The 24,477-nt window shown below is 37.7% G+C and overlaps 1 protein-coding gene across 10 annotated transcripts in view; it reads left to right on the top strand.

Moving 5' to 3' along the window:
- Window positions 1–24,477, top strand: part of DCLK1 (doublecortin like kinase 1) — a 344,423-nt gene that overhangs the window by 264,927 nt on the left and 55,019 nt on the right. For 5 of the 10 annotated variants that reach the window (XM_072720014.1, XM_072720010.1, XM_072720013.1 and 2 more), the window contains 4 exons: window positions 13,343–13,427; window positions 16,238–16,346; window positions 23,116–23,173; window positions 23,655–23,774. In XM_072720014.1, coding sequence (XP_072576115.1) covers window positions 13,343–13,427; window positions 16,238–16,346; window positions 23,116–23,173; window positions 23,655–23,774 — 372 coding nt within the window. Of the gene's footprint in view, window positions 1–2,301; window positions 2,498–13,342; window positions 13,431–16,237; window positions 16,347–23,115; window positions 23,174–23,654; window positions 23,775–24,477 lie in introns of those variants that run through there. The other 5 variants (XM_072720012.1, XM_072720011.1, XM_072720009.1 and 2 more) reach the window with 2 other exon arrangements.

The following is a 24,477-nucleotide window of genomic DNA, read 5'->3' as shown; positions in this document are numbered from 1 at the left end:
GAAGGTGTAGTAGGGTGTTTCTTTTTTTCTTTTTTTTTTTAGGGTGTTTCATTTCTAGAAAAGTTACCCCCTTCTATAGGAGCAGTCATATATAGCACAGATAGTGCTCTTTGAGAGAATAGTTTCTATTTTGAAGTTTATACTTTGGAGAATACACCTGGCATAGTAATCCCCCTTCATCCTTTGAACAAATTAAACTCAGATTCAGGCTTTAGCTCATACTTAGTTGCTAAGACTAAATTATGGTGACTGAGAATCCCTGCCATAGATTTGAGCTTCTCTCCCTGTTTGCGTATCATGGAGACCTCCATGGGTGAGAATATAAAGTGCTTTGCCCAACTGTCCCTTCACTGGCAGAATGAGGGTAGATTTTGCTTCTTCTGCCCTCTGTATTCTCTTCATCACTATAATTTTGTCCCAATGAAGCAGAAAATTTCTCTCCAGAGACTAGCAGCTGTGTGGCCAGTGGCTTCTATAATTAACATTACCAGCACTTGGGAAATGATTATAAAGGGTGGCTCTCTTGTAGATTCTTCACTGCATCATTTAAACTACCAGTGCAAGCATCTACTTGAGAGGGAAAATAATCCCATTTGTTTCAGGGAGACAGAGGCTTATGGTCATCTGAAAACATTTATTAAGCACATGTTGTAAGCAGAGCACTGGATAATTCAGAGATGGTTCAGTTTCCAGGCTTTTAAATTTAGGCCGTAAATGAACATCCTCCATCCATGTACCATGTCAATGCATGGAGACATTCCCAGATGCTTTAGCGAGAGAAGCTTTCATCTTGGTGTGGAGGCAACTGCATCAAATAACCCCTCCCAGTTAAAACGGGCCTAGCATATCCCTAAAAACTGATCCTGTTTCAAATTTGGTTAATGTTCTTCTCAAATGGTTGGCTATACTCCTATGCAGGAAATACTGAAATAAGTAAAAGATGGTAAGTGCTAAAAGAAGACACTTCAAAGAATAAATTAACTCTTTTTATTACAAATTGGAAAACAGTAGCTAGTTCTATTTTTCCTTCTGTGTTGCCTAGCAACATGGCCAGGAAAATGAGTTGGCTGTGCCCAACACACTCAGACACACACACACACACAAACACACACACACACACTTACACTGCCTACCTCGTTTAAAAAAATAGGAATGTATTTCTTTAATTTTTAAAGGAATCTTGATACATTTGACCGCTTTCTTCACAGTCAGGAAAAATCTATATTCCTATTTATGTTAATTATGATGATTTAATCAGCTTTTTCCTTCCTTTGAAATCATATTTTTATGTTACAGCTCTTGGTATTTTAGAATAGTCATATGCAATAAGAGTCTGCATGCCAGTTAGTTTTCTTCATAAAAGCATTGGTGGCAATGTACCAAACAACCTCCCTATTTTTTCAAAACACTATTATTTAAATTGCTGTCTAGAAGCATTTAACTGATCACAGAAGCAGATATTATAGGATCTTTTCTATCCATGAACTTCGTTTTGGTCTTATTTCTTAATACATCAGGAAGAAATGTACTGTGCTGTGTAGGTTGAATGAAGCTCCCCATTATACTCCCACAGGGCTGACTTGTGTAGATTATCTGATCAGTCAGATGATGTGAGATGTGGGTGGTACAAAATAGAAAAGAAGCCAGAATTCTAGACTGTCTGCAGATCTGAGCCGGTTGCCTGGCTACCAACTGAGAGATCTCCTAGCAGAAAAGGCTGGAGGGAGGAAGTAAAGAGGTGATGGCGAGTGGTTGGAGAACCGGAAGACCATTGGGAAGGGAAGGGGAGGTCAAGTGTGCAATTTTTCTGTTATCTAAATATAAAATTTTGAAAAGGCAGTTTTTATTGGGTTTAGGCGATATGCAGTGCAACAACATTGGGTTGCTGCTTTGTGACCAGAATTTGCTAAATACCATCTGGGGTTCCTGACAGATTATTTTGTGAGGTAAGCACATTCCTTGTCTACCCAGAATGGGAAAGAAATGTTCAAGGAGGAATTGCCTAGACACATAGTAGTGGAGTTGGCATCCATAGACCTCAGGATTTATAAAACTCAACAGGACACAGAAAGGGATAGCTCAGAAGCAGTTCAAGCCAGTTAGGCAAAATAAGCACTATTTTTGTCTGTTTCAATGGTCTCTCAGTTATTATCTTTCCTCTTACCCAAAACTGAAGACTCTAAAAGGTCTGATGACATTAGAAACCAAGGATGCTCATTCATTAGTGCTTCACTCCTAAGAGAGCCACAGGGCACCCAAGAAAGCCAAGTAAACAAATCTATACCGCCCTTCATCTTACAGGACCTGTATCGCCCCCTCTCTTCGGATGATTTGGATTCAGTAGGAGACTCAGTGTAAAAGAGACAATGGAGCAATGTATATGGTTTGTGATTCGGTGAAGGTGTTTCACATTTCCTAAGAAAAGTCTAACAGCAAAATACACAAAAGAGTTTTGCATACCTTGAAATTATGAACTCAAATTATATAAAAGTAAATACACAGGAATTTACAGGAATTTTATATTCATCACGTTAATCCTTGAAGATTTATATATATATATATATATATATATATATATATATATATATATATATATATATTTCCTACATTGATTTGGTTGGGGAGCTCCATTGCTGAGGTTTTTTTTGCAAGGCCTGGCTTTAGATGAATTTCATATATGGACCCAATATTGAGTGTAAGAACGAGCTAATGGTAGAGCAATATAAGGCAATAATTTCTGCAGATGAGCTTTTCATTTAATCATAAGTAGACATATAGATACAGTTTTCCTATACTCTTGATCAAGGGAATTAAAATGGTACTAGCAGACATTTTTTCTTAAAGTTATATTCTTTTTAAAGTTTGGATTGCTGATTTTTTAAAGATACTTTATTGCAAAATAATAAAAATATTCAAGTTTTTTTTTTCTTCCTGGCCAGTAGACACGGCTACTTACCATTTTATGGGTTAAAATATCTGAGAAAAAACACTTGTGTCAAGGACACAGCTCATGAAGACTCTAAAATTAGGCATTAGGAACTTTACTTGCTTTTGTTGTCAAGTAAATTTTTTTAAACTTACCTTTCATTGGAAGCAACATAAATATAGCTTAAACAATATACCAACATGAAGAACTTGTTCAGTGGCATTGCGATAAATTACATAATTCCTCCCTACAACCATATATGTAATTTTTCAAATGTGAAAAGGCTGAAACTACAAAACTCTTTTTTTTTTTTTAACACACAGACCTAAAAAAATTGTGTCTGGATTTCTTCTAAGAAGAAACAATTTAAAAGAAAAATTCTCTTAAATGGTGCTATGCAAATCAGACCCCAAAAATCCAAATTGCCATTCCGAAAAGTCCTGATGTTGTAGAAATTTTCGTATGCAAAACTCCTTTTGTGTTAAACCCAGTAAATCTATGATTATAACCCACTGTTTAACATTAACTTACTAATTCTGCTCTTCTGGTCTTCTGTTTTAAAAATCATAGTCAGCTTTGCTTAAACATAAAATAATTATTTTAAGATCTGAATGTTAAAAATTAATTTTACGTGTATGGTCTATTGTATGTAAGCCATACCCTAGTGATCATTTAGTTTTACTAGTTCAAACACTAACAATTTAAGACTTGTGAAGCATGGTTTTGATATTCTACAGGCTTGACATATCTCAGTAGGTGATAAATTAAAATTGTATGATGCCATTTGGAGGCCTTTCCTTGAGTTCTTTTCAAATTTTACTTGAAAACTGAATTTAAAAACAAAATGTTTGATTCAAGATGGAGAGAAATTCAGTTGTCACATACCGTTTTAAATGGCATCAATTTATCTCCTTGATAAATTGCTCAACTATCAAATTTTACCATCTGGTTTATAGTTACATATGTTACCATCTCACTTTTCAAGTGAATAAAACATTTCACCCAAAAGAAGAAAAAAAAGAGAAAAGAGTCCAGGCAATCTAACAGCATCTGAAAACTTAGCCTTATAATAATTAGTGCCTCATTATCCTGTCTGTTGGAGAGAAAGACACTTCTCTGGCAGGTTATTCGAACCACAAACTGAATCATTCCATCTTGAAAGAACATTTCATAATAATACCTGTTCCAGACTTCAGGTTTTAAAACTGTTTCCAATAGAAATGAACAGAGACTCCTGCTGAGATCAAAAGGCTGCTTTGTTTTAGCTCAAACAGTAAACATCTGTGAAGTTGCCTATGCTAGTGTCTGTTCTAGTTATGTCTTTGTAAAATGCATTACTTAATACAGTTGAGTCCATAAAAGATTAGTATGTATTTGACTGAACTGTCAAAAATGCAAAGAAAGCAGTGGAACAGTTAACTTAAATCTGGTGGGGTCAGATGGTCCAGAACAAAAATAAATTCCAAAAATTTTAACTTCCCTGCACTGTCAATCTTAGGGACAAGTATTGCTTAGAAAGGCCCAATAAATGCTATTTGTTCTGGATAAGTGGCAGATATTGCCAATTGATATGAAGCTCATGGCTTTGTTTAGACATGGCAAAAAGAAACTGTACTTGTGCTAATTGCCGATAGATATCATGGCCAGCTTTCCATTCAGGCAGTTCCAAAGGAAATGCTATTCCCCAGCATTTAATCTTTTGAACATATGACTTTTATTAAAGCACTGTTCAGAGGCAATATATGTCATTTACTTTTTGAAACGAAAGCCCCTCAGAGATTGAAACAACACACCATTTATAGACTTTGAGATCTCTTTCTATGCAGAGCATAATTCCATTATACTAAAGCAAAAATTAAAAAAAAAAAAAAAAACCTCTTAGCAACAAACCAGCAGTTCTCAGTTCATTGGTAGAATCAAATTGATGATTTATAGGCACTTAAAATTTACTTACGTACAGAATTATTTTTTAAAAATTAGGCATTGAACTTTAAAATTGTTCTACTGAGCGGGAGAGAGCTCCAGCAAAAGCCATCCATTTTCGTCCTTATGGTAAACCTTAAATGTGCTATAGAGACATTGTGCTCGAGTTAAAAGTTTGACATTTCTTCATTTGCCCTCGCTTTTTTTCCCTTAGACATCATAGAAAAAGATAGGATAAGGATTTCCCTGCTTTCAGCATTTTAGAAATGTAAAACAATAGTCTATCAAGTATGAAGTTCAGTGTGTACTCAGAAGACTGGTTCTGAAGCCATGTGGTTGATTTCTTCTTTGTCCTAAGGGGGAAAGATCCACAATGTTTCTATACTGTCATAGGCTTTTAAGACATTTCAGACCCACCCATCTGTACACATCCCTGTGCTCTTACATTGACTCATCTAAATATTAATATCTTCAAAAACCATTTGAAGCAACATTTATATATGGTATGTGTTCCCCACATTGCATCCTTTACCATCTATACATGATTAGGCTAGCTTTTTGTTTTTATTTCTTTCCCCATTTAAAAACAATGAAGCCTGAAAGCTACATTTCTTAATGAAAATAGAGAACAGTATTCTTGAAAAATAATCCCATATATTTGAGCTATTGGGCTACTAAATTTTTCATATGTGGCCATATATCTATACAGGTGTGTGGGTGTCTATGTAAATTTTCAGGGCTCAGTGTTTATATGGGTGTGCTTATGTACGCATTTGTGTATGTTTGTAGACCATAAATAGTAAAATATGGTGACACAGCCTTATGAGTTACTGGCTTTTGTGGAATTGTATGTGTAAAAACTTCATGTCATAAATTGTTAAATGTGATGTATTAGGGCATTTTTAAGTTGAAAAGCTGTATGCTAAATTAGTATGCTTAACTAGTAAGGCAAGATGGTTCCAGTAGATGTATTGATTTATTTAACAAACAAAAAAATTGGAATCCAGTTATACAGAAAAAAACGTGAATTCAAACAAATTCAATATTGTGTTAATTATTAAATATAAGCACACATTAATGTTTATATTGTTACGTCTTGACATTCAATTATCAAAATGAGTGAATCCTATCACTGTGGTTTTCTCTAATGTGTATGTATTGATGAGATGTATTGATTGTCAATCAATAGTCACTAAAAAGTGAAATAATGATATATAGAGTTGTGGTAGCTGAAACATAAAGATAAAACAATCCAAACTATGTTTGATTTGAAGTAAGTTGTTAACAAAGCCAGATAACCTGTAAGGCAATTTTGTATGTTCTTTCAAAACACTATTCTAACTGCTGACATATTTGCAGTAGTAACCTTCCTGTAATTGCTATATGTGTGTATATATCTATATTAATGTATACACACTTGAAAATGTTAATTGAATGAATTTGTTATATATGCATACATTTGCCCATTTATACATGTTTGCATTAGCCTTGCTAGCATCTTTAATTATGCATGAGAGTGAAAACTGTATTTGTTTGAGATATCCCATAAGAGTGTAGTGTAAAAATTAGAGATATATTGAATTCAATATACCAGTTGCCTGATGCAGTTTGTTATACTGCCAGCTGAAAAATATTTGTAATTTTGTGTCTGTAACGCATGTGGAAAGGATAGGAAATCTGAAGTGCTAGCTGTAATTTTCAAGAGTGCATGATATATAGTGTCTTTAAAATGTGGTTCATTTTAGTAAGGATGATGGATAAATTCCAAGATAGTATAAATGGTGCATGTAATACATGGGTGTTTGTATTATATATGGCCACAAAAAGGTTTCGAAGCCAGGATAGTAGGCATCTAAAAGGTCACAGGCAAAGAACTATGAAAGCTAATTTTCTTGTGATGTGTATTTTTTTTAGTTTATATTCATCAACAAGCAAGAAATTATTTGTTCTAAGGACTTTTACTTCAAAATACACTATGAATGTTGTAAATTTGGATGAAATTTTTACAAAGAGGTGACATACTTTCTGCATACACTTGAGTTGCTTGGATGTATATTCTCTTAAAAAGAGCATTTGGTGTTAAAATGTTTTAAACAGCAATATAATTTAAAAATCCATTAACTGAGGCCCTCAGCAGAGTTTTATAGAACTATGAGATGTTTCATTTAACTACCCACTTTTGGAAGTTCCATCACTTTGTGCTGTGGTTTCATTGTAAAATGTTATAGCTTGTATTTCCCACTGGACCATGTTACTCCCCTCAAAGTTGACTTTGTGACACTTACCACCTTAGAATAACTATGTAATAAACAGGAAAAAACACCTATGTTGTTCAGTGAGTTTCTTTCAGAAAACTTATAAGAAGACATTGACATTGAAATGACTGTGAGGAGTAATGGTTGCTTTCATAATTATGTGTATGGCTTTCTTGTGATGTAATTAGTGTCAGTGAATTGATACTTGAGATACTGTAGAATGGCATTCCTTGCCATCTAAAGTATAAAATACTGGCAATATGACAAAATAAGGGGATCTGATGAAGAATTCTGTTTTGGCTGCTTATATTAAAATCATTGTGCTTTCCTCTTAGGGTTGTTTTAATGGTGAATTTGTCAGGCAAATGGTCAACTGATTGAAAAAAAAATTGACATGCACTTTTTAGACATACGAGCTGTCTCCTGAGTGTGAAGCCTTTTTTTCCAAGGTCTTCTAATTGTAGGGTGAGGGAGATGATCATGTGGATATATGTATGTGGGTGTGTATACAAGTTATTTTAAGTCACTGAATAAATGAATATGTAAAATAAATATATAATAAAAGAAATAGTGATGATAATAAAGTACTTGATTACCCAACTTCAATCTAGAACAAAAAAAAACACACTTTCATTCATAATGTGGTATAAAGGAATATAGAAAATTCTACTGGCTTAGTTAGAAAAATATTTTTCTTAAAATTCTTATAGAAGTCCAAAATTCTAGTTTTAAATCTAATGTTTTTGTTAGGTTCATTTTAATCTTAAAATTAGAGTTGCTTTAGTTGGTTCTTTTTATTATTTTCATGATAACGTAAACGTAACCAGTGCCCAAAGCAATATGGCACAACTATAAGGAATGTTTACAAATTTATAAAATTCCAAATTGTATATATACTTTCTTAATATAATAGAGTTTAAAATAAAGTATAGTGGGTGACAAAAATTGTAGTGAACTCCCTTCATCACAGACTAGGAATCTCATTTGAGAAGTAAATCACAGAGGGAATTATTTTATCAAAAGGTGATAACCTAGATGACTTTCTGGGTCCCTTCCAAACTATGATTTCATGAAGAAATAAGAAGAAACATTGTGCCTCCCCCCTCCCTAAGACAACAGCCTTTTCAGGACAAATGGTTCAGATTTTGGATTTATAGATCTTGGCCTAGGTGAGTATAGAGACTGGACACAAGAGCCAAGAGGGCTGCCTGATAAAACAAAGTTGTAACTAAATACATTTATTTTTGAAATCTTGGCTCCCGTGGGTAGCTTCACTAACATCGATTTGATACCAGTATTCCCATTTTCATTTTTCTTTCCTCTGAGTAAACCAATTTCATAATAACTGTTGTCCAGTTTTTTTTAAACTTTGACCAAATCTCTATAATAATATTTTACATTTTTCAATATTGATTCTTGTTATGCACATGATTACCTATCCCATAAACTGTATTTATGCTAAACATGCTCTGAAGAATGCAGATAGAGGAATTTTTTTTTTTGATAGAGGAATTTGGAAAAAAGGAATTCCCCTTGCCTTGTTTCATGTAGTAGAATCTTATTAGTTATTACAGATTGATGTGACCAACTTATTATTGTTCATACACACTTGGAAAGCAAATGAATGGTTTTTTTATACACACTTAGAATCCTCAGGTTTCAAGCTTTCAACAGCAAGAGTATGATTTAATTTTTTTTTATTAAAGGAGGTCATCTTTAGAGATTCTATAGACTTCAAATCAAGAATACCAAGACAGGGGTTTGAATTTGTTAAATATTTCCTGATTTTGTTTCCTTTCTAAAGTTGATCCACTTGATTTTTAAATTCTTCTTCTTCTTCTTCTTCTTCTTCTTCTTCTTCTTCTTCTTCTTCCTCTTCTTCTTTCTTCTTCTTCTTCTTCTTCTTCTTCTTCTTCTTCTTCTTCTTCTTCTTCTTCTTCTTTTTACAATTTTTCAAGTTAATATTAACTAATAGTTGTATGCCAAGGCAGGATGTGAAGTGGAAGTAAATAATTATCCAGTCAAAGCTAAACTTTCTGGTGAGATTTTTCTACCTTGAATAGATCAGTGGATTAATTGGATATTTTTGAAAACTTTATTCAGTGTGATCCTCATGATCCTCAGTTGAGTGACACCATTAATACAAATGGCAGGGGTAGCTAATGCCATTATATTTAAAATGAACTGTTTTTAACTACATAGTCATCAAATACATCTTGATAAAATGTGGTTAGAGCTGTTATGTCAGCTTTCTCACTTATTTCACAAAGTGTGATATGTTCTCCATCTGTTATATGATCCCAAGCTAAATAGCCACACTTAGGATGTGTTCTTACTTAGGGCGGTACTTTTATGAAGGTGTGTCATAAAAGCATCCAGGTGCCAGCAACCTGCCCACCTGGTTTCCATTAAATCTGCTTGGAGGTGATAACATTTCAAATGTCACAGTGTCTCTTAGAGCAACTAATTGCGTTAAATTCTAAAAAAAGTATATGTTCTGTACTACACATCCAGATGCCTTAGAATTAGCAAACTAAAGCAAACACAAAATCTTACCATTATGCATACTATAAAATGGTTTATCTGTTCAGAAAAAACAAATAAGCAAACTGATTTCACTTGTAAGCATGAAAAAATATAAGCAGGCTTTTCAGCTTCTGTTGGTCTAAATAAAGGCTGATTAATCTCTTTGGGTTAATTCTAAAGAGCAAGAATTTACACATTTTCCCTTTACTACACTCAAAATCTTTCAATCAGACTATAAGCAGTAATAAAAGTGTTCCAACACTGTCTAAATTAGTATATTTAGGATTAGTAACTAGCATACACAAAGAGCCATGTTGCTTACTGAATCACTTCAACTGGCAGAACAAAAACGTCAGGTGGCAGAATCAGAATTAAGAAAAATAATAGTTTGCAAGGATATCAATGTAATAAAGATAACATTTAACATGAATAAACAGGGAGTCTTAGACTTGATCCAAAGTACCAAACTCCCAAATACAGACTAGCAAGACCTGATATAACCGTGAGCTCAGTGTTAGGCTAAAAAGTTATGGTACTATTGCTAAGCCAATGTGATCTTAAAGTGCATTGATATTCCACTCACAAGGTCAAGCTCTGTCCTCTGCTCTGTGCTGGTCAGGGTACACCTAAATATTACATTTGTTTTGAGCACTGGCATTAACAAGAAATATTGAGAACTGGAGTTTATCCACAGGAGAGTGGAAGGGGTCATGAAACTGTGTAGTATGATGAACAATAAAAAAAAAAAAAAACGGGAAATATACAAATGGAAGAAGAGAAGGTACTAAAGGGGTCCAGAAGCTATTGCCAAATTCCTGAAGCACTGTCATGAATTAGACCTGCACTGGGTAGCTCCAGATGTGAGAGCTAAGATCAATAAGTCAAAAATGTAGGACATCATTTCAATATAAGGAAGAACTTTGTCTCCAATGAACAATCAAGGGACCACTGAAAAATGTGTTCAGTAGTGGAGGTGTTTGGACAGAGGCCATTTGACTAAATGGCTAGGATTTTTGTAGTGGGGATTTATGGATGGAAGTACAGTGGAATAAGTAATATGTAATATGAATATTTCCTTCAATCCCTGAAATTTTTTGAATCCATGAATAACCATTGTCTTAGAAAAGTGTACAATGTTAACTATTTTACTTCTTTGGGAAAGAGAAAAGAGAACACCATTAGGAATCTGATATATTTATTTTACTCTATTTGATCATAATAAAAAAAAAGGAGAACTTTCCACTCTGTGTTCTCTATCTGTAAGTAAACTCCCTTTAATTTTTTTTTTTTATTTTCTTTTAGTTGTCTGTTACCCTCAGCATGAAGTTTTAAATTATTTGGGGTAGATTTTCAAACCTAAAGTTGAAAATAAGCAATTCTAAATGTACGTAAATTTGTGGTAATCCTCTCTCTCTCTTTTTTTAAACAGAACCTAAAAACCTTGAGGGGTTTTTGTCCATAAGGCAGAGGGAACACAGCTGGCCTCAGATGTTAGGTGGCACTGTTAAAAATGCTATTTGTTAGTTGATAAGGCACTTGAGTGAATAATATCCAGTAAGTTTCTGAACATTACAGTTCAGAACTGTAATGTGCATACAGCGATGTTTTCATATACTTTGGGTCAGCGTCCTATTTTGAGTATCTGAAGTTCTTATTAAAAGAACAAGCTTTTGGAATTGAGTACATAATCGTGGACATCTTTGCTAGGAAACACGCTACTAAGTCTATTAATTTGAGTGCTTGATGAAAGAATGTGTCTTTGTATTCTAAAATTTAAAACACCATATGACAAGACAGCACCTGCCACCCTGAACCACAATGTACACACTTGTGAGGATGCTGGAAGAAATTCAAGAATCAGAAAGCCCAGAAGAGAAGGTCTACATTTTAGACATTTACCAACTGCTTTTCTTCTTGGAACCACACTATGTCTACAGCAAAAGCAATGGACACAGGATAAAAGATCTCACTTTCTGGAAAACACACCCCTTCCCCTCAAATGTGGTAATGGTTATTTTCACCAGATATCAACATTATAAATCTGCCTTGTCTAAGCCTTGTATTCCAATATTACAAATACAAGGTTTTCACAAACAGACATCCATAAAAGTCAGCAGAGCATGACTTAGAAGCTCATACATTTACAGTACCCTCGACAGAGTCGGTTATGACCACATAGTGTCACTTCAAGAGAAAACTGTTGCAAGGTTACAGTCTGAATCCCACTTTCTAGCCAGATATAGGATAAATGTGTGCTGCTCGTCACAAAGGGAGGCTGGATGAGAAAGGCTGAAAAAAACCACTCAAGTCACCAGACTGATTGGTGGAAGGAAAATAAAGGACACACCACGCAAACTGTGTTTTATTCAGCAGTATACTAGAGTAACCACCGAACTTCTAGGATGTCCTGTTAAGGAAGCAGATGCATCACTGCTGTGAATCTAGCTTTTACCCCAATGTCAACTGTCAGCTTTGATGAACTCATCCAGTGGAACATGCTTATCTTAGCCACACCTAGGAAAACAGGCAGTGGACTCAAATGGCCCTGCAATGATTTCAGTAGCATTTTCCCAACGATAGTTTTGGTGAAAACTAAAATCTGCTTTTTCTATATAAGATACTATTGGGGGTAAAGAAATTATGTAAGACTTTCTCTTCCTTCCTACTTTGTGTACTGTTAAGGCTGGATGGAATGGGGAGGAGGTTGAAGGGAAACAGGTAAGCAGAGGAAAAGTAGGTCAACTTTGCTTCTCACCACCTCTTCATTATTAATTCAACTACAGATGCTCTTTCCCTTCTCTCTGCTCCACAGACAGCCAGCACCATGAGCCAATGCCGCCCCCTCAACCGCCTCCTGCTCCCATCAGGCCAACAAAGTGGATAAACCCAGGGAAACAGAAGGAAGATCTTTTAGGACAAGCTGTGTTCACTGTTTAGAAATAACATTGAAATATGCAAATTGTTTTCTCAAGGAATAGATGCAGAGATGGCAAGGTTCATCGTTACAGTACTTCCCCATAGCTGATCATAGTACTAAATATTTGCTATTGTTTTGTCCTCTGAGCTTTGAAATATAGTTGTTATCCTATCTGCTGTCATTGGTCTTGGTTCAAAATATGCCCAAAATACAAGGGAATCACCAGGCTTAGGCTTTATTCTTGTCTTTGCCTCAGACTTACTTTATGACATTTAACGTATTGATAACCTACTTAGTGCTTGTGTCTTTATCTCAAAGTGGAATTAACAAACCCACTCTGTAGCCTTTCTCCAAGAATGTGGTAAGCCTCAATTTTTTTTTTTAGGATATTCCATAAACAAACTGAAGAGAATTTTTTTTTCCTATGGTAAGAACAGAAAAAAATTTGGATATCAGAGTGGCGCCATATTTGAGGCCTGTTTGCAGATAGACTGGAAAAGTGAGGTGAGATGCTTAAAATCTGACAAACCTAAACAGGGAGCTAAGGGATGCTGATCTTGAGAAAAAGGACTAAAAAGCCATGGAACATCCAAATTTAGAATGATTAACCAATAATAGATGGTTAATAGGGCGGGAAAGATAAGTAATCTAATTGAATAGCCTAAGAACCTCCCCTTTCGAGTGTAAAGACCAAATCCTCCCCGATGATGGGTGTAAGATCCTGGGCTGGGCATCGCACCTGCAGACTGGCAGTCTGACCGAGTATTTTTATTTTTTGTTTCTGTTCCCTTACAGAGCTCCCAGCATGGAGGCTCCTCTACTTCCCTTGCATCCACCAAAGTCTGCAGCTCAATGGATGAGAACGATGGACCCGGAGAAGGTGGTGAGCTTGGGAGTTGGTGTCTGAGGAGAAGGCTTAGCTTGGGGGGAGGGGGGGACAGGTTGGCTAAATTTCTTCAGGAAACTGTAACTTTTCAAGCATTATGAAACAGAAGCCTAAAGCAGCTCCTAGGGATAGGATTGCATATGGTTTCCCCCAGGGATCTCATCTACTCTATGGGAACAGGAAGAGCGAATTAGCCTAATTGGGAGATATTTCACATCCTTGGAAGGCGTAAGTATTCTAAGAAGCCAGCTAGTGCATACTTTGAAAATAAAAGGAAGTAATTGTTGCTTGTGTTTTCCTGAATTCTGTTCACTTTCAGTATATTCAAGACAGTGCCCTCTCTTGATTGACTGTTACAGATGTACTCTAACATAAGCGAACTGAGTATGTGAAAATATGGCTTTACTAAGAGAATTACTTGATAGCCATTGCAAAAAATATTCTTTGTACCTTAGGCTATTTCATTTTAGAATTTCTCTGTGATGTGATCAAAGGCCCTGGATTCCAGAACTGATTTTTTTCACTAACTCACTGGGTTGTTTTGTTTTGTTTTTCCAATTTTTTTTTGAGAGGGAGAAGATGGGTGGTTGAGGGGGAGAGGTGGAGAGAGAATCTTAAGCAGGCTCCACCCCCAGCACAGAGCCTGATAGGTGTTCAATCTCATGACCCTGAGATCATGACTGAGCTGAAATCAAGAGTCGGACGCTTAACTGGGCCACTCAGGCTCCCCTCACTAGACTGTTTTGAATAACCCTCTTCATCTCTCTACATCTTAGTTCCTCTCCTATAAAATTGTATAAGATTGTAATATATACCTGTTTCTCCCTGGGGGTCATTTTCAGCCTCAAATCAATTATGAGAAAGTACTTAGGAAAGTGTAAGACTGATATAATCAAGCCATTGTTCAAGAATCAGCATCTCTTACTTGTTTGAAACATGATTTAATTTTCCAAAAAAGTACCTTTTATTATGTCAAGTGAAATAAGTGATACACACATGAATTATTTCCTGACTACCATGCAGTATCATATTTTTTTATATTTCCAGAAGTATGAAATTCAGCCATCTAGAAGTCTTTTTGTTCAACTGTGTTATATTTACCTAATGAAATGAAATGGTCCTTGGCTAAGACTTGGCACAGCCTTCTTAGTCAAAAGCCTAAAGGATACATTTTTATCCATAGGGGGGGAAAAAATCCCAAGCCATGTGCTCCAGATGGGTGCCTCACTGATGCTCCCAGTGGAAGGAAGGATGAAGTACCTCCTTCCATTTCCCATCTGGAGTCAGCCTTGCTTCTGACAGCCAAGGATGGTTATTTTTATTATCCATGTAGTAAAGAGCCTTAAGACCGTGTCATCTGAGTGATGTTTTATAAATTCGGTGCTTTGCAGTGGATTTGAAACTTCTCCAAAGATCTCCTCTAATTCCCATGGAGTAGACAAAAATCCCCAGGCTGAGTCTCTGAAACCAGAGGCTTCTCTGGTTGTGAGATGGTGGGGATTAGGGAGGGGGTGTCAATTAGCATCAGCTCTCACTTTATTCTGGAGACCACTGTGATAGCTTCTGGTGGGTTAAGACTAAAATGTCACCTATAAAGAGGTAAAGAGGCTGCACAAAATGCCGAAGGTAAAAGTAGTAGCAGCAAATGTCCCACGTTTGTACATCACTTTCCAGAAATTCCTTCCACCCTAGGATCCAGAGTGGTGCAGATTGAGCATGATCAGAACCAGAATAAGAGTCCTAAAGCAGATGTGTGATAATTGTGAGTTTCCATTTGTTCTTCCCCAATGTTGCAGACTCCTGGAGAATACAAAATCACCAAGAAAGCCTGTGCACAACCTAAGGTTTTAATTTTATTTTGAGAAGAAATGTTTAGTCTCAGTTTATGATTAAAGGTCAGAATAGGAGCACATTTAGAAAGCACACTAGGCCTCCATCACATTTTGTATTCAGGTTGCCTGAGGGAGAGCTAGGATTTATAACTTTAAAGCATGTAAATTTTAGAGCCCAGCTATAAAAAGCTTTTTACACCCCAAAGATGTTAAAGGTTATCCAGTATATTTATGTGACCTAAGTGTGGCTTATTTAGTTTTATGGCCTTAGATATTTAAAGCATTATTAGGCATTTGTAAAATATTTCAAAATGCATTTTAAGGGGGAAAATGTGTTGTGTTAGTGGCACTAACATAATTGAAACTACAAAACTGTTCTGTTCACAGACATAATAAATATTGCAATTTTAACTCAACATCTGCTATGCAGGTTGCTGGTGAGAACATTTGTCTAAAATCTGCTCCTTGATACTAGGCAGGCCGGGCAATCGGGGCTTAGTTCATAAGGAATTTTACGGAGATCTCCGTTTCAGGATGTAGTAAAGCTAAGTGTCCAAACAGCAGGCATGTGTCATGCTTGTCCAATGTCAAGCAGCCCGGGTCCCCTATAACCTCCACTTTCCTCCTGAGCCATACCTAGGAATGTCATTTCTCTGAAGACGGTGGGTAGTCAGTCAGTAAACACTATTGATCAAATTGGCATGAAACGCAAGGAGCGAAAGTGTCAGCCACTCTTCCGTCCGTGGAAGCGGACACCATACAGTCTGCCTTTCCTTTTGGTCTATCATTCGTCTTAGGAAGAACTGTTGAGTATACAATGTCAGCAGAGGGGGGGTGTGCCTCACTGTATAGAAAGTGACATATCGATTCTCAATCAGTTCCAGTCTATTAGATGTTACTTCTAAATGTCTTTCTGGGGCAACATCTGTATTCCCTTTCCTACCAATAAAAATGTACTAATGATTCTTTCAGAAGTGTCGGAGGAAGGCTTCCAGATTCCGGCCACAATAACAGAACGATATAAAGTCGGAAGGACAATAGGGGATGGAAATTTTGCTGTTGTCAAGGAATGTGTAGAAAGGTGAGAAGGATATCATTTGCATCAGACTTTAAAGGAAACATTTGGCGTTATGTTTTCCAAGATTGTGTCTTTATTTGCCGTCTGTGGCACATATGGAATAGGTTACTGTCTCAACTCCAGATGTAAAAAAAAATTTTTTTAAAGAAGGAAAAGCCCATCTAACAACAGATTTGAAAAATGTAGTGATTCCTGGGACAATCTATAAATTAAGGACTTTGATTTTTCCTTTTTAATGTACTCAGCAAAACTTTGCCAGATCTTTCAGGTGAGCCCTTTCATTTTGTTAAAAAAAAAAAAAATACGTATTGAATGTTTTTTTTTCTCTACGCTTTTTTGAGGCATCTTGTAGAGGTCAGAAGATTCTTTTATATGGTGTATACTAATGTACTATCATCAAATTAAATAGAGTAACCTTGAAAAGCTTTAAAATGAGTATATACTGATCCCAACAAAAATGGTTTAATATATTAAAATGTTTCAAAATGAATGAGCTTGGTACTCTTGTGGGCCAAGGGCAAGAGGTTTGGAGTAAAAGGTCTATCTCTGAGATCCTGATACCTAATCAAAGACAGTGGCTGGTGGCTCCTAGATAAAGTGACAACTAATAAAGTCATAGCCCAGATTATGGCGGCCTCAAACCCCAAGCCCAGTGTTCTAGTTGGACTTCATTTCTTGAACAGATTTTTGCTTTACAGGGACCTGATCTGCCAGCAGCTCCTTCTCAGAGCTGGTGAACAGAGTGTGGAAAAGTTAGGGGAAACCCTGCACTTCTTGAGGAAGTGCACATGCGCTTCCTGGGGACTGGGTTCCCTGTCACTTCTCTCTGCCCATGGTGAGGCTGGGCTCCTACTAGATAGCACTGTCTGAAAATAATGCTCCTTCACTCTACTCTACCTCTCAGAGAGGATGCCTTGGACTACAAGCTTTAGTCTTGGCAAGATCCAGAACTTGTTCTTCTTTAAGGGCTTTGATTTAGAAGCACAAGATTTGTGCCATGTTAGAGTTCGAAGTCTGCACAGGGCCTCAGGCATCACCAGGGTCCTCACTTGGGTCAGTGTCCACTGATTTGCTCCCCTGCCCCCTTTGCCACTCTTAGGAAGATGCTTCCTCCACGAAGGCAGCAGAGCCCTCGTTAAGATACCTTTGTGCACTAAATCTCTAACTTCGCTCAACCGCAGCATACCAGCTGGGCTAGGGTATTCCCCCCAGGGCCAGCAAGCCACTGTAGCAGCCACTCTGTGAAGGAGGGGTATGGAATATAAGTAGTATAAGAAAACCTCTTATTAATTACTGTTAGGCTACTTTTTCTCCCCTCTGCCCTCAATCACCCCACTGCCACCAGAGTTTGACCATGTGTTACATCACTGCCAAATATAGAAAGTTCTCCATTACTTTTGTAGGCCTCACACCTCCAAAACCAGGAACAACCACTGTTCACTGAGCATAAACTACAGACAAAGCCCTTATGATTTTTCATGTAATTGCCGTAATAATCCCATAATACCAATATTGTCTTTGTTTTATATAAAGCATACAAAGAATGCTGTTAGAGAAGTTAAATGCCCAAGGTCGCTCCGCTAGTAGGTACTTAATAAGGCATAGATACAAAACCCACACTTTTGACCACTTCACTCCCTCCAGCAAGGAGTCTCTCATGAGAATGTAGCTTAGCATACCACATTTGTCTCTGTACAAAAAAGATAAAAGTTAAATCAGGAGAGCCACTCGTAAGGCAAAGGGTGGAAGTGTGTATGTGTGTGTGTGTGTGTGTGTGTGTGTATGTTTATATAATTTTATATTTCATTTCTACTTTTACTGATAGTAGATTCAACTCTTTTTAACTTTTTTTTCCATTGTGGCAGAAAAATCCCATTTTTAGCAGATTGCCATGCCCTTCCTATGTGGGGTATCTGGTTATCCGCCAGTGTTTGTCCTCTGTTCAGCCTGGTGTGGCAGCCATGTGCTGTTTCTCCTAGCTTGCTCAGAGATCATGATGGCATCTTAGTCTAACAGTTACTGGTCTTTCCACAAGAGACATTTCTCATGTCTCTATCCAGAATTCATTTCTTTCTTTCTAGCTTGGATTGTGTTCATTTTGCATGAGTTCTCATCTTGGGTTTCATTGTATAAGCCTTCGGAGTCAAAACACCGATTGCCCCCAAAAGTTTCAGTGTTCTGCTCCTGCTGAATGAGGACATATGGCATGTGCCCTCTCTCCCTGGAGGCATCATGAAACATTCTCTTAATATTTTCCAGAGGTCCAAGAAAATAAAAGTGAGCTAAGAATGTTGTGAATGGCACACATTGCTTGCGGGGACATCCTGCCATACTTTGAAGGATGCATATGTATTAACAAGAGCAAGTATGTCCTCCTCTGTTAGTAATATGCTGTCACAGGGAAGGCTTTCCTACAACAATGGACACAATAATAGTGTTGCATAGGCCTTGTGTTCCACGGCCCTGTCCCAGCATATCCTTTAGCAGTGGTTGCCCGGTCCACTTAGCTTTCTGTCTGTTCCCCTGTAGCAGTTTTGCCAGCGGCCTCAGGAGTCCCTAGGACATGCCAGAGGAGGTTGGTGAACTGAGACTTGCTCTATTCTGAAGCTGTTTTATGGAATACTTGAGGTCCCAAAGAGAACTCAGAGAGCTGAAGAGACCCATGAGGGCTCAGAGCATGAGTACAGGGCGCAATGAAGTGCCTTTCATCTTTGGCTTTGGGGGCTCTTCATGGGCTAATTACCTACAAGCCAAGGGTATAAGAGGTGCAGCTATGAGTAGGGCCAGTGTCTCCAGGGGCTTCTGGTCCTCCTCTCCACCTGCACTGCTTGCATTTTTTAGCAGTGTATGCATCAGAATTGTATTGAGGTTCTAGCTGCTCATGATTCCCTCTCTCCTTGCCTCCCCTATAAGCCCAAGGAACTGCGCAAGGAAACCATTGGCTTGAACAGCACATATAGGTGGGCTCAAACCCATCTGAACGGACGGGGACTTCAAGGCCACAAAAATGGGTTGCATCTTCCTAGAAGGTCTTCAGAAATCTCAAGAACCTCCAAAACCTTGGACCTAAAGTCTGAAGGCATTTCCTTCTGAAGTGTGATTTGGAGGATGAGTCAGGGTGAAGCTTAGCTGTTTCTCAGCTAGCTGACAGTACTCTTCCTTCCCTTCTTCCTGAGGATGCTCTGGCACTGGGCTTGTGCTCAAGTTCAAAATCAGACTCTACTTCCAGAGATGTCTGACAAGACATTCTGGAATGCCTCAATTCTCTGCTCTCCACAATTACCCTCTTCTGAAGAGGCTGAGATGGGCTTATGATTATGTGGCAAAGGAAGGGTGGTGCTTACTAACCCTTCTTTGTTGCGGGGGGTGGGGGGGTTCCTAACTGCCAACATCCTCTGGAATTTCCACAACTCAGCCAACATGCTCGGAGCCTTTGCTAGTTCAGGCCTACACTGGACATATTTGGGACTATAGAGAGGGACGAGACCCCCAGTCTCTTTGCTTGAGAACCTAATCCATAATGGATCGGTTGCTATGAAATCCATCAAATTCTACAATGGAAATGCCTGGGAAGCTGTTTTTCCTTTTCCACAGAACTTTAGTGCCTTGAAAACCTAGCACCACCCCCATAACAGCAACAACAAAAAGCACATTAGTCCAGAGCATCCCAATCAATAAGTGTTCTGCTGCCCCCCCCCCCAACCCAGAGTGAGGGAAGGGGGCTGGGTAGCAGACTGGCCCTGGGTTGAGAATCACTAAACAAGACTGCTTTCTCCAAACCATTATTTTTTAGCACAAACATTAAAAAATTAGATTTAGTTCAAATTCATAAAATTTGGAAATTTCTCTCTTAATAGTTCAAGCTCTAACCTTGGGTCAATCTTAATAGGAAGGAGACCTTACAAATTGAGTTAATATAAGGAAGAATAGAATAGAATAGAAGAATAGAATAGAAGGAAATAGAATAGAAGGAAAAAGCAAACAAAGATTGTCCTGTTGCTGCTACTGCTGCTGCTGCCACTGCCTTTGCTGTGACATTCAAAGCTCCGTGATTCTGTGCAAGGTCAAGAATGTAATTTCAGGAATGAGCAAATGGGTTTTAGTTTCACTAGCAATCCTGGTGTCTGGTGTTCTCACCACAACAAGCTGTAGGCTCCTTGGGACAAGGACCAGGTTTTGCTCACCTGTCTGAAATGCCCAGGTTTTGTTCACCTCTGTAGCCACCAAAGAACCCTGCTTGTAATCACTCACTGAAGAATTACACAGGCACAGTGGTCCTCAGAGTTAGGGTCCGCAGGAAGGCAAATACTTGGTTTAAGGTTTTATTTCTTGCCAAGTGTTTTCATTTACCAACTTAGAGCAAGAAGTTAAGTTTTTATACTTATGGTATACATTTAGTACTAACAGCTGTTCTCAGGTTTATTTTCCAGACTCAGCCACTTTCCTATAAACATATAATAATTAAGGATTTTATTAGGACTTTATGGTTCTGCCTTCAAGGAATCAAGAAAGAAAACTTTCAGTATTAATTTTGGTGGTCCTCTACAGGGCTCACCATCTGATATAAATTATGGGTCAATCTAACTGAGTTTTGGATCTTCTTACGTAAGGTTCTGGGTACTGAACCCATTAAGTCCCTTTTCCCAGTAAGTCCTGAAGCCACTGCAGCCCAGGCTTGCCCATATTTGTCCTTCAGTCCTAGGTTGAGGACATAACCTAATTGGCCTGGTGTCCTGGAAGCCAGCAACACACCCACTTGACCCTTGGAAATTCTACTCCTTGTCCGTCTGGCTGTTGAGGGAACTCAGCCTTCCTGGTGCCACACTAGCCCTTTACTTTGAGTCCTGTAATGTTACTTATTCCAGGGAAACAGGATCAAATGGTAACATGGGAAATGACAAAACTAATAAATCCCCCTCTTTTCTCACCAACACCATCCCCTTTGTGGAGGCACAGAATGGAAGTGTCACCTCCACCCAAGCTCACAGGCCCTGCCTGCAATTGCTGGCTTTTATCACAGTGGTCAGTCCAATAATCTAGTTTTCTCTGTCATCAGATGAAATGTTTTAAACCAGATATGAGAGTGTCAGGGATTCAATTCTCAGATTTGTTTTATTTTTTATTTTTATTTTTTAATATTTTATTTATTTATTTGAGAGTGAGAGCCAGAGAGAGAGCATGAGGGGAAGGAAGAGGAGGGGCAGAGGCAGAAGCAGACTCTCCACTAAGCAGGGAGGCCAATGTGGGGCTCGATCCCAGGATCCTGGGATCATGACTTGAGCCAAAGGCAGATGCTTAACCAACTAAGCCACACAGACACCCTTCAGATTTGTTTTATTATAGTTTTTTTAGTGATTCATGAAAAGCAGAATCCAGAAATTATTCAGCTTTTAGTTTTCCTCTTGATTAGACGTTTTCAAATTTGCAAACAAACTCCTCAGAAACCTCTTAAGAAGAGACTACTTAAAGGGACCCTGGTCCTTTTATGAGGTGAAGAATCCTCTTGCATGTGCATGACTTCACTCTTTCATTTGTCCACGCAGGGGCCTGGAAGTATAGTGGGAGAAGCACTTTTAGCAAATGATATGAGTGGTGTCTAAAATGCCCTTGAGAAACACTGCTAATATCTGACCTCTTAATTTATGGGCAAATTACTCTTGCTCTAAACATGTAATCAAGGGAAATCCCCCCTTGATTATTCATACTGAAGATTTTATTTTTATTTATTTTTATTTTTTTCATACTGAAGATTTTAAAACCCTATTTAAAACTTTTGTTCTTAATCAATCCGACTCCCACTGTATTTCATTTGCATCCCTCATGGTGGCTTTTATCTATGGGTAAGAAGCTAAGCTGTTCTGGTTTCCCAACAGAAATGAAATGGCGGGGATCCCTGGGTGGCGCAGTGGTTTGGCGCCTGCCTTTGGCCCAGGGCGCGATCCTGGAGACCCGGGATCGAATCCCACATCAGGCTCCCAGCGCATGGAGCCTGCTTCTCCCTCCGCCTGTGTCTCTGCCTCTCTCTTTCTCTCTGTATGACTATCATAAATAAATAAAATTAAAAAAAATTAAAAAAAAAAGAAATGAAATGGCAATGCTTGTAAAATAGTGGTTTCCTATGATTATTAAGTATACATCTTTCGACAATAGAGCTGTTGTTTTTGGCACTACAGTATCTTAGAAATGTTAACACAATTTAGGAAGCTATTTAAAGGTGCCTATATGACTAAGCCCTCCCTCCCACACCCATCACAGAGGAAGGTCAGAGTTGGCTGGGCTGTATATGAAGCAGAGTCCTTAAGAACAAGAGTCCTGAGTTATGGTTTTTTTTTTTTTTAAGATTTATTTATTTGAGAGAGAGAGAGAGCAAGGGAGGAGGGGCAGAGGGGGAGAGAGAGAATCCTAAAGCAGACTCCCTGCTGAGCTCAAAGCCTGATGTGAGGCTCCATCTCAGGACCCTGAAATCATGACCTGAATTGTAATCAAGAGCTGGTAGCTTAACCTACTGAGCCATTCAGGCACCTCGATGGTGGTGGTTTTATTGCAAAAATGGTAACAAACAGCTCAAGATGTTTCTATCCTAGCATATTTGTTGTCTGTACACTTGGTCCACTCCTTAAGATTTACATATTTCTTTGAAAAAAGGAATCTTTTACAAAATATTCACACCAGTTTGATGCAAGATATATGGGCTAATAAATTAATCCTTAACAAAATGACTCAACAGATTTGAAATTGAGTTTATTTTTTACAAATAACTTTCTCTTTGCAGGTCAACCGCTAGGGAGTATGCTCTGAAAATTATCAAGAAAAGCAAATGTCGAGGCAAAGTATGTATAAGGCATATTGTTATGAAAATAGGGGGTTGCTGGGGTAGAAACACGAAGATCAGTTCCCAAATAAACATAAGGTCACCCCAAGAATTGCATTTTGGTGGAATAGAATGTTATATATTTATTGGAACATAACTTTATCCTATAAATATTCTTGCAATAAAAGTTAATTGGAATGATTGTATTTCTGCTCCATTATCATTGTTTGCCTCTTTACTTTCTTCATTTACTTTTGCAATCTAAGTTTCATTCCATCCTTCTATATGCAATTATACTTATCCTGATAGGATGCAAGCATCATCTGAGGACCTTCAACATCTTTTGGCAGTTCTAGGCTGAGTATCTCAATCTAGGATATACTCATTCTCTTTTACCAAAGCATATCTCCTTTGATCCTCAGTATAGTTTCACTCATTGAAGTTAGCTCCTCATGTATTTTGATGTGTATATTGATTGAGGTAATTTTTCTCTTCAACAGGAGCACATGATCCAGAATGAGGTGTCTATTTTAAGAAGAGTGAAACATCCCAATATTGTTCTTCTGATCGAAGAGATGGATGTGCCAACAGAACTGTATCTTGTCATGGAATTAGTAAAGGTGTGTATCTTAGAAAAAGAATAAACCCACAAGGTACCACACTTTCCTATCTGATCGAGCTCTTTATTTTCTATTTTATCTCCTTTATTTCCTTCTACCAATGTTTAGTCTTTCATGTCCATGTATTGGCATAACAGTTAAGAGTATTAACACTAGAGTTATACCGCAAGAATTCAAGTCCCAACCTTGACATATAGCTTTCTGATGTTGGGTATACTTCTCTGTACCTGTCTCCTCAAAGGTAAAATGAGAAGATTAATAGTACGTACTAGGAGTGTTATGGTGAAGATAAGAAAGGTGGCTTTCACCATGTTCTTTCTTTCTTTCTTTCTTTCTTTCTTTCTTTCTTTCTTTCTTTCTTCTTTTTCTTTCTTTTTTTTTTTTGGTGAGGGGAAGGGCAGGAGAGGAAGAGAGTGAATCTTAAGCCCAATGTGGAACTTGATCTCATGGTTCTGAGAGTATGACCTGAGGCAAAGCCAAGAGTCCGATACTCAACTGACTGAGCCACCTGGGCACCCTCCACTATGTATTTTCTAATACACAGAAAGTATTTGGTACCAATATGATCATTGTTGTTAAGATTGTAGTAGAAATTGTGTACTTTTTCACAAACCACATCCAAAGGTATCAACCATTCTTATTAAAAAAAAACAAAAGAAAGAAAAAGCTTTAAACTTTTAGTCACCAATGTCATAGAAAAATC

This window comes from Vulpes vulpes, chromosome 9, assembly GCF_048418805.1.
Source record: "Vulpes vulpes isolate BD-2025 chromosome 9, VulVul3, whole genome shotgun sequence".
In the NCBI taxonomy this organism is placed as follows: Eukaryota; Metazoa; Chordata; class Mammalia; order Carnivora; family Canidae; genus Vulpes; species Vulpes vulpes.
Note: the sequence above shows the minus strand (reverse complement) of the source record. Positions and strands in the feature narration are given on the sequence as shown.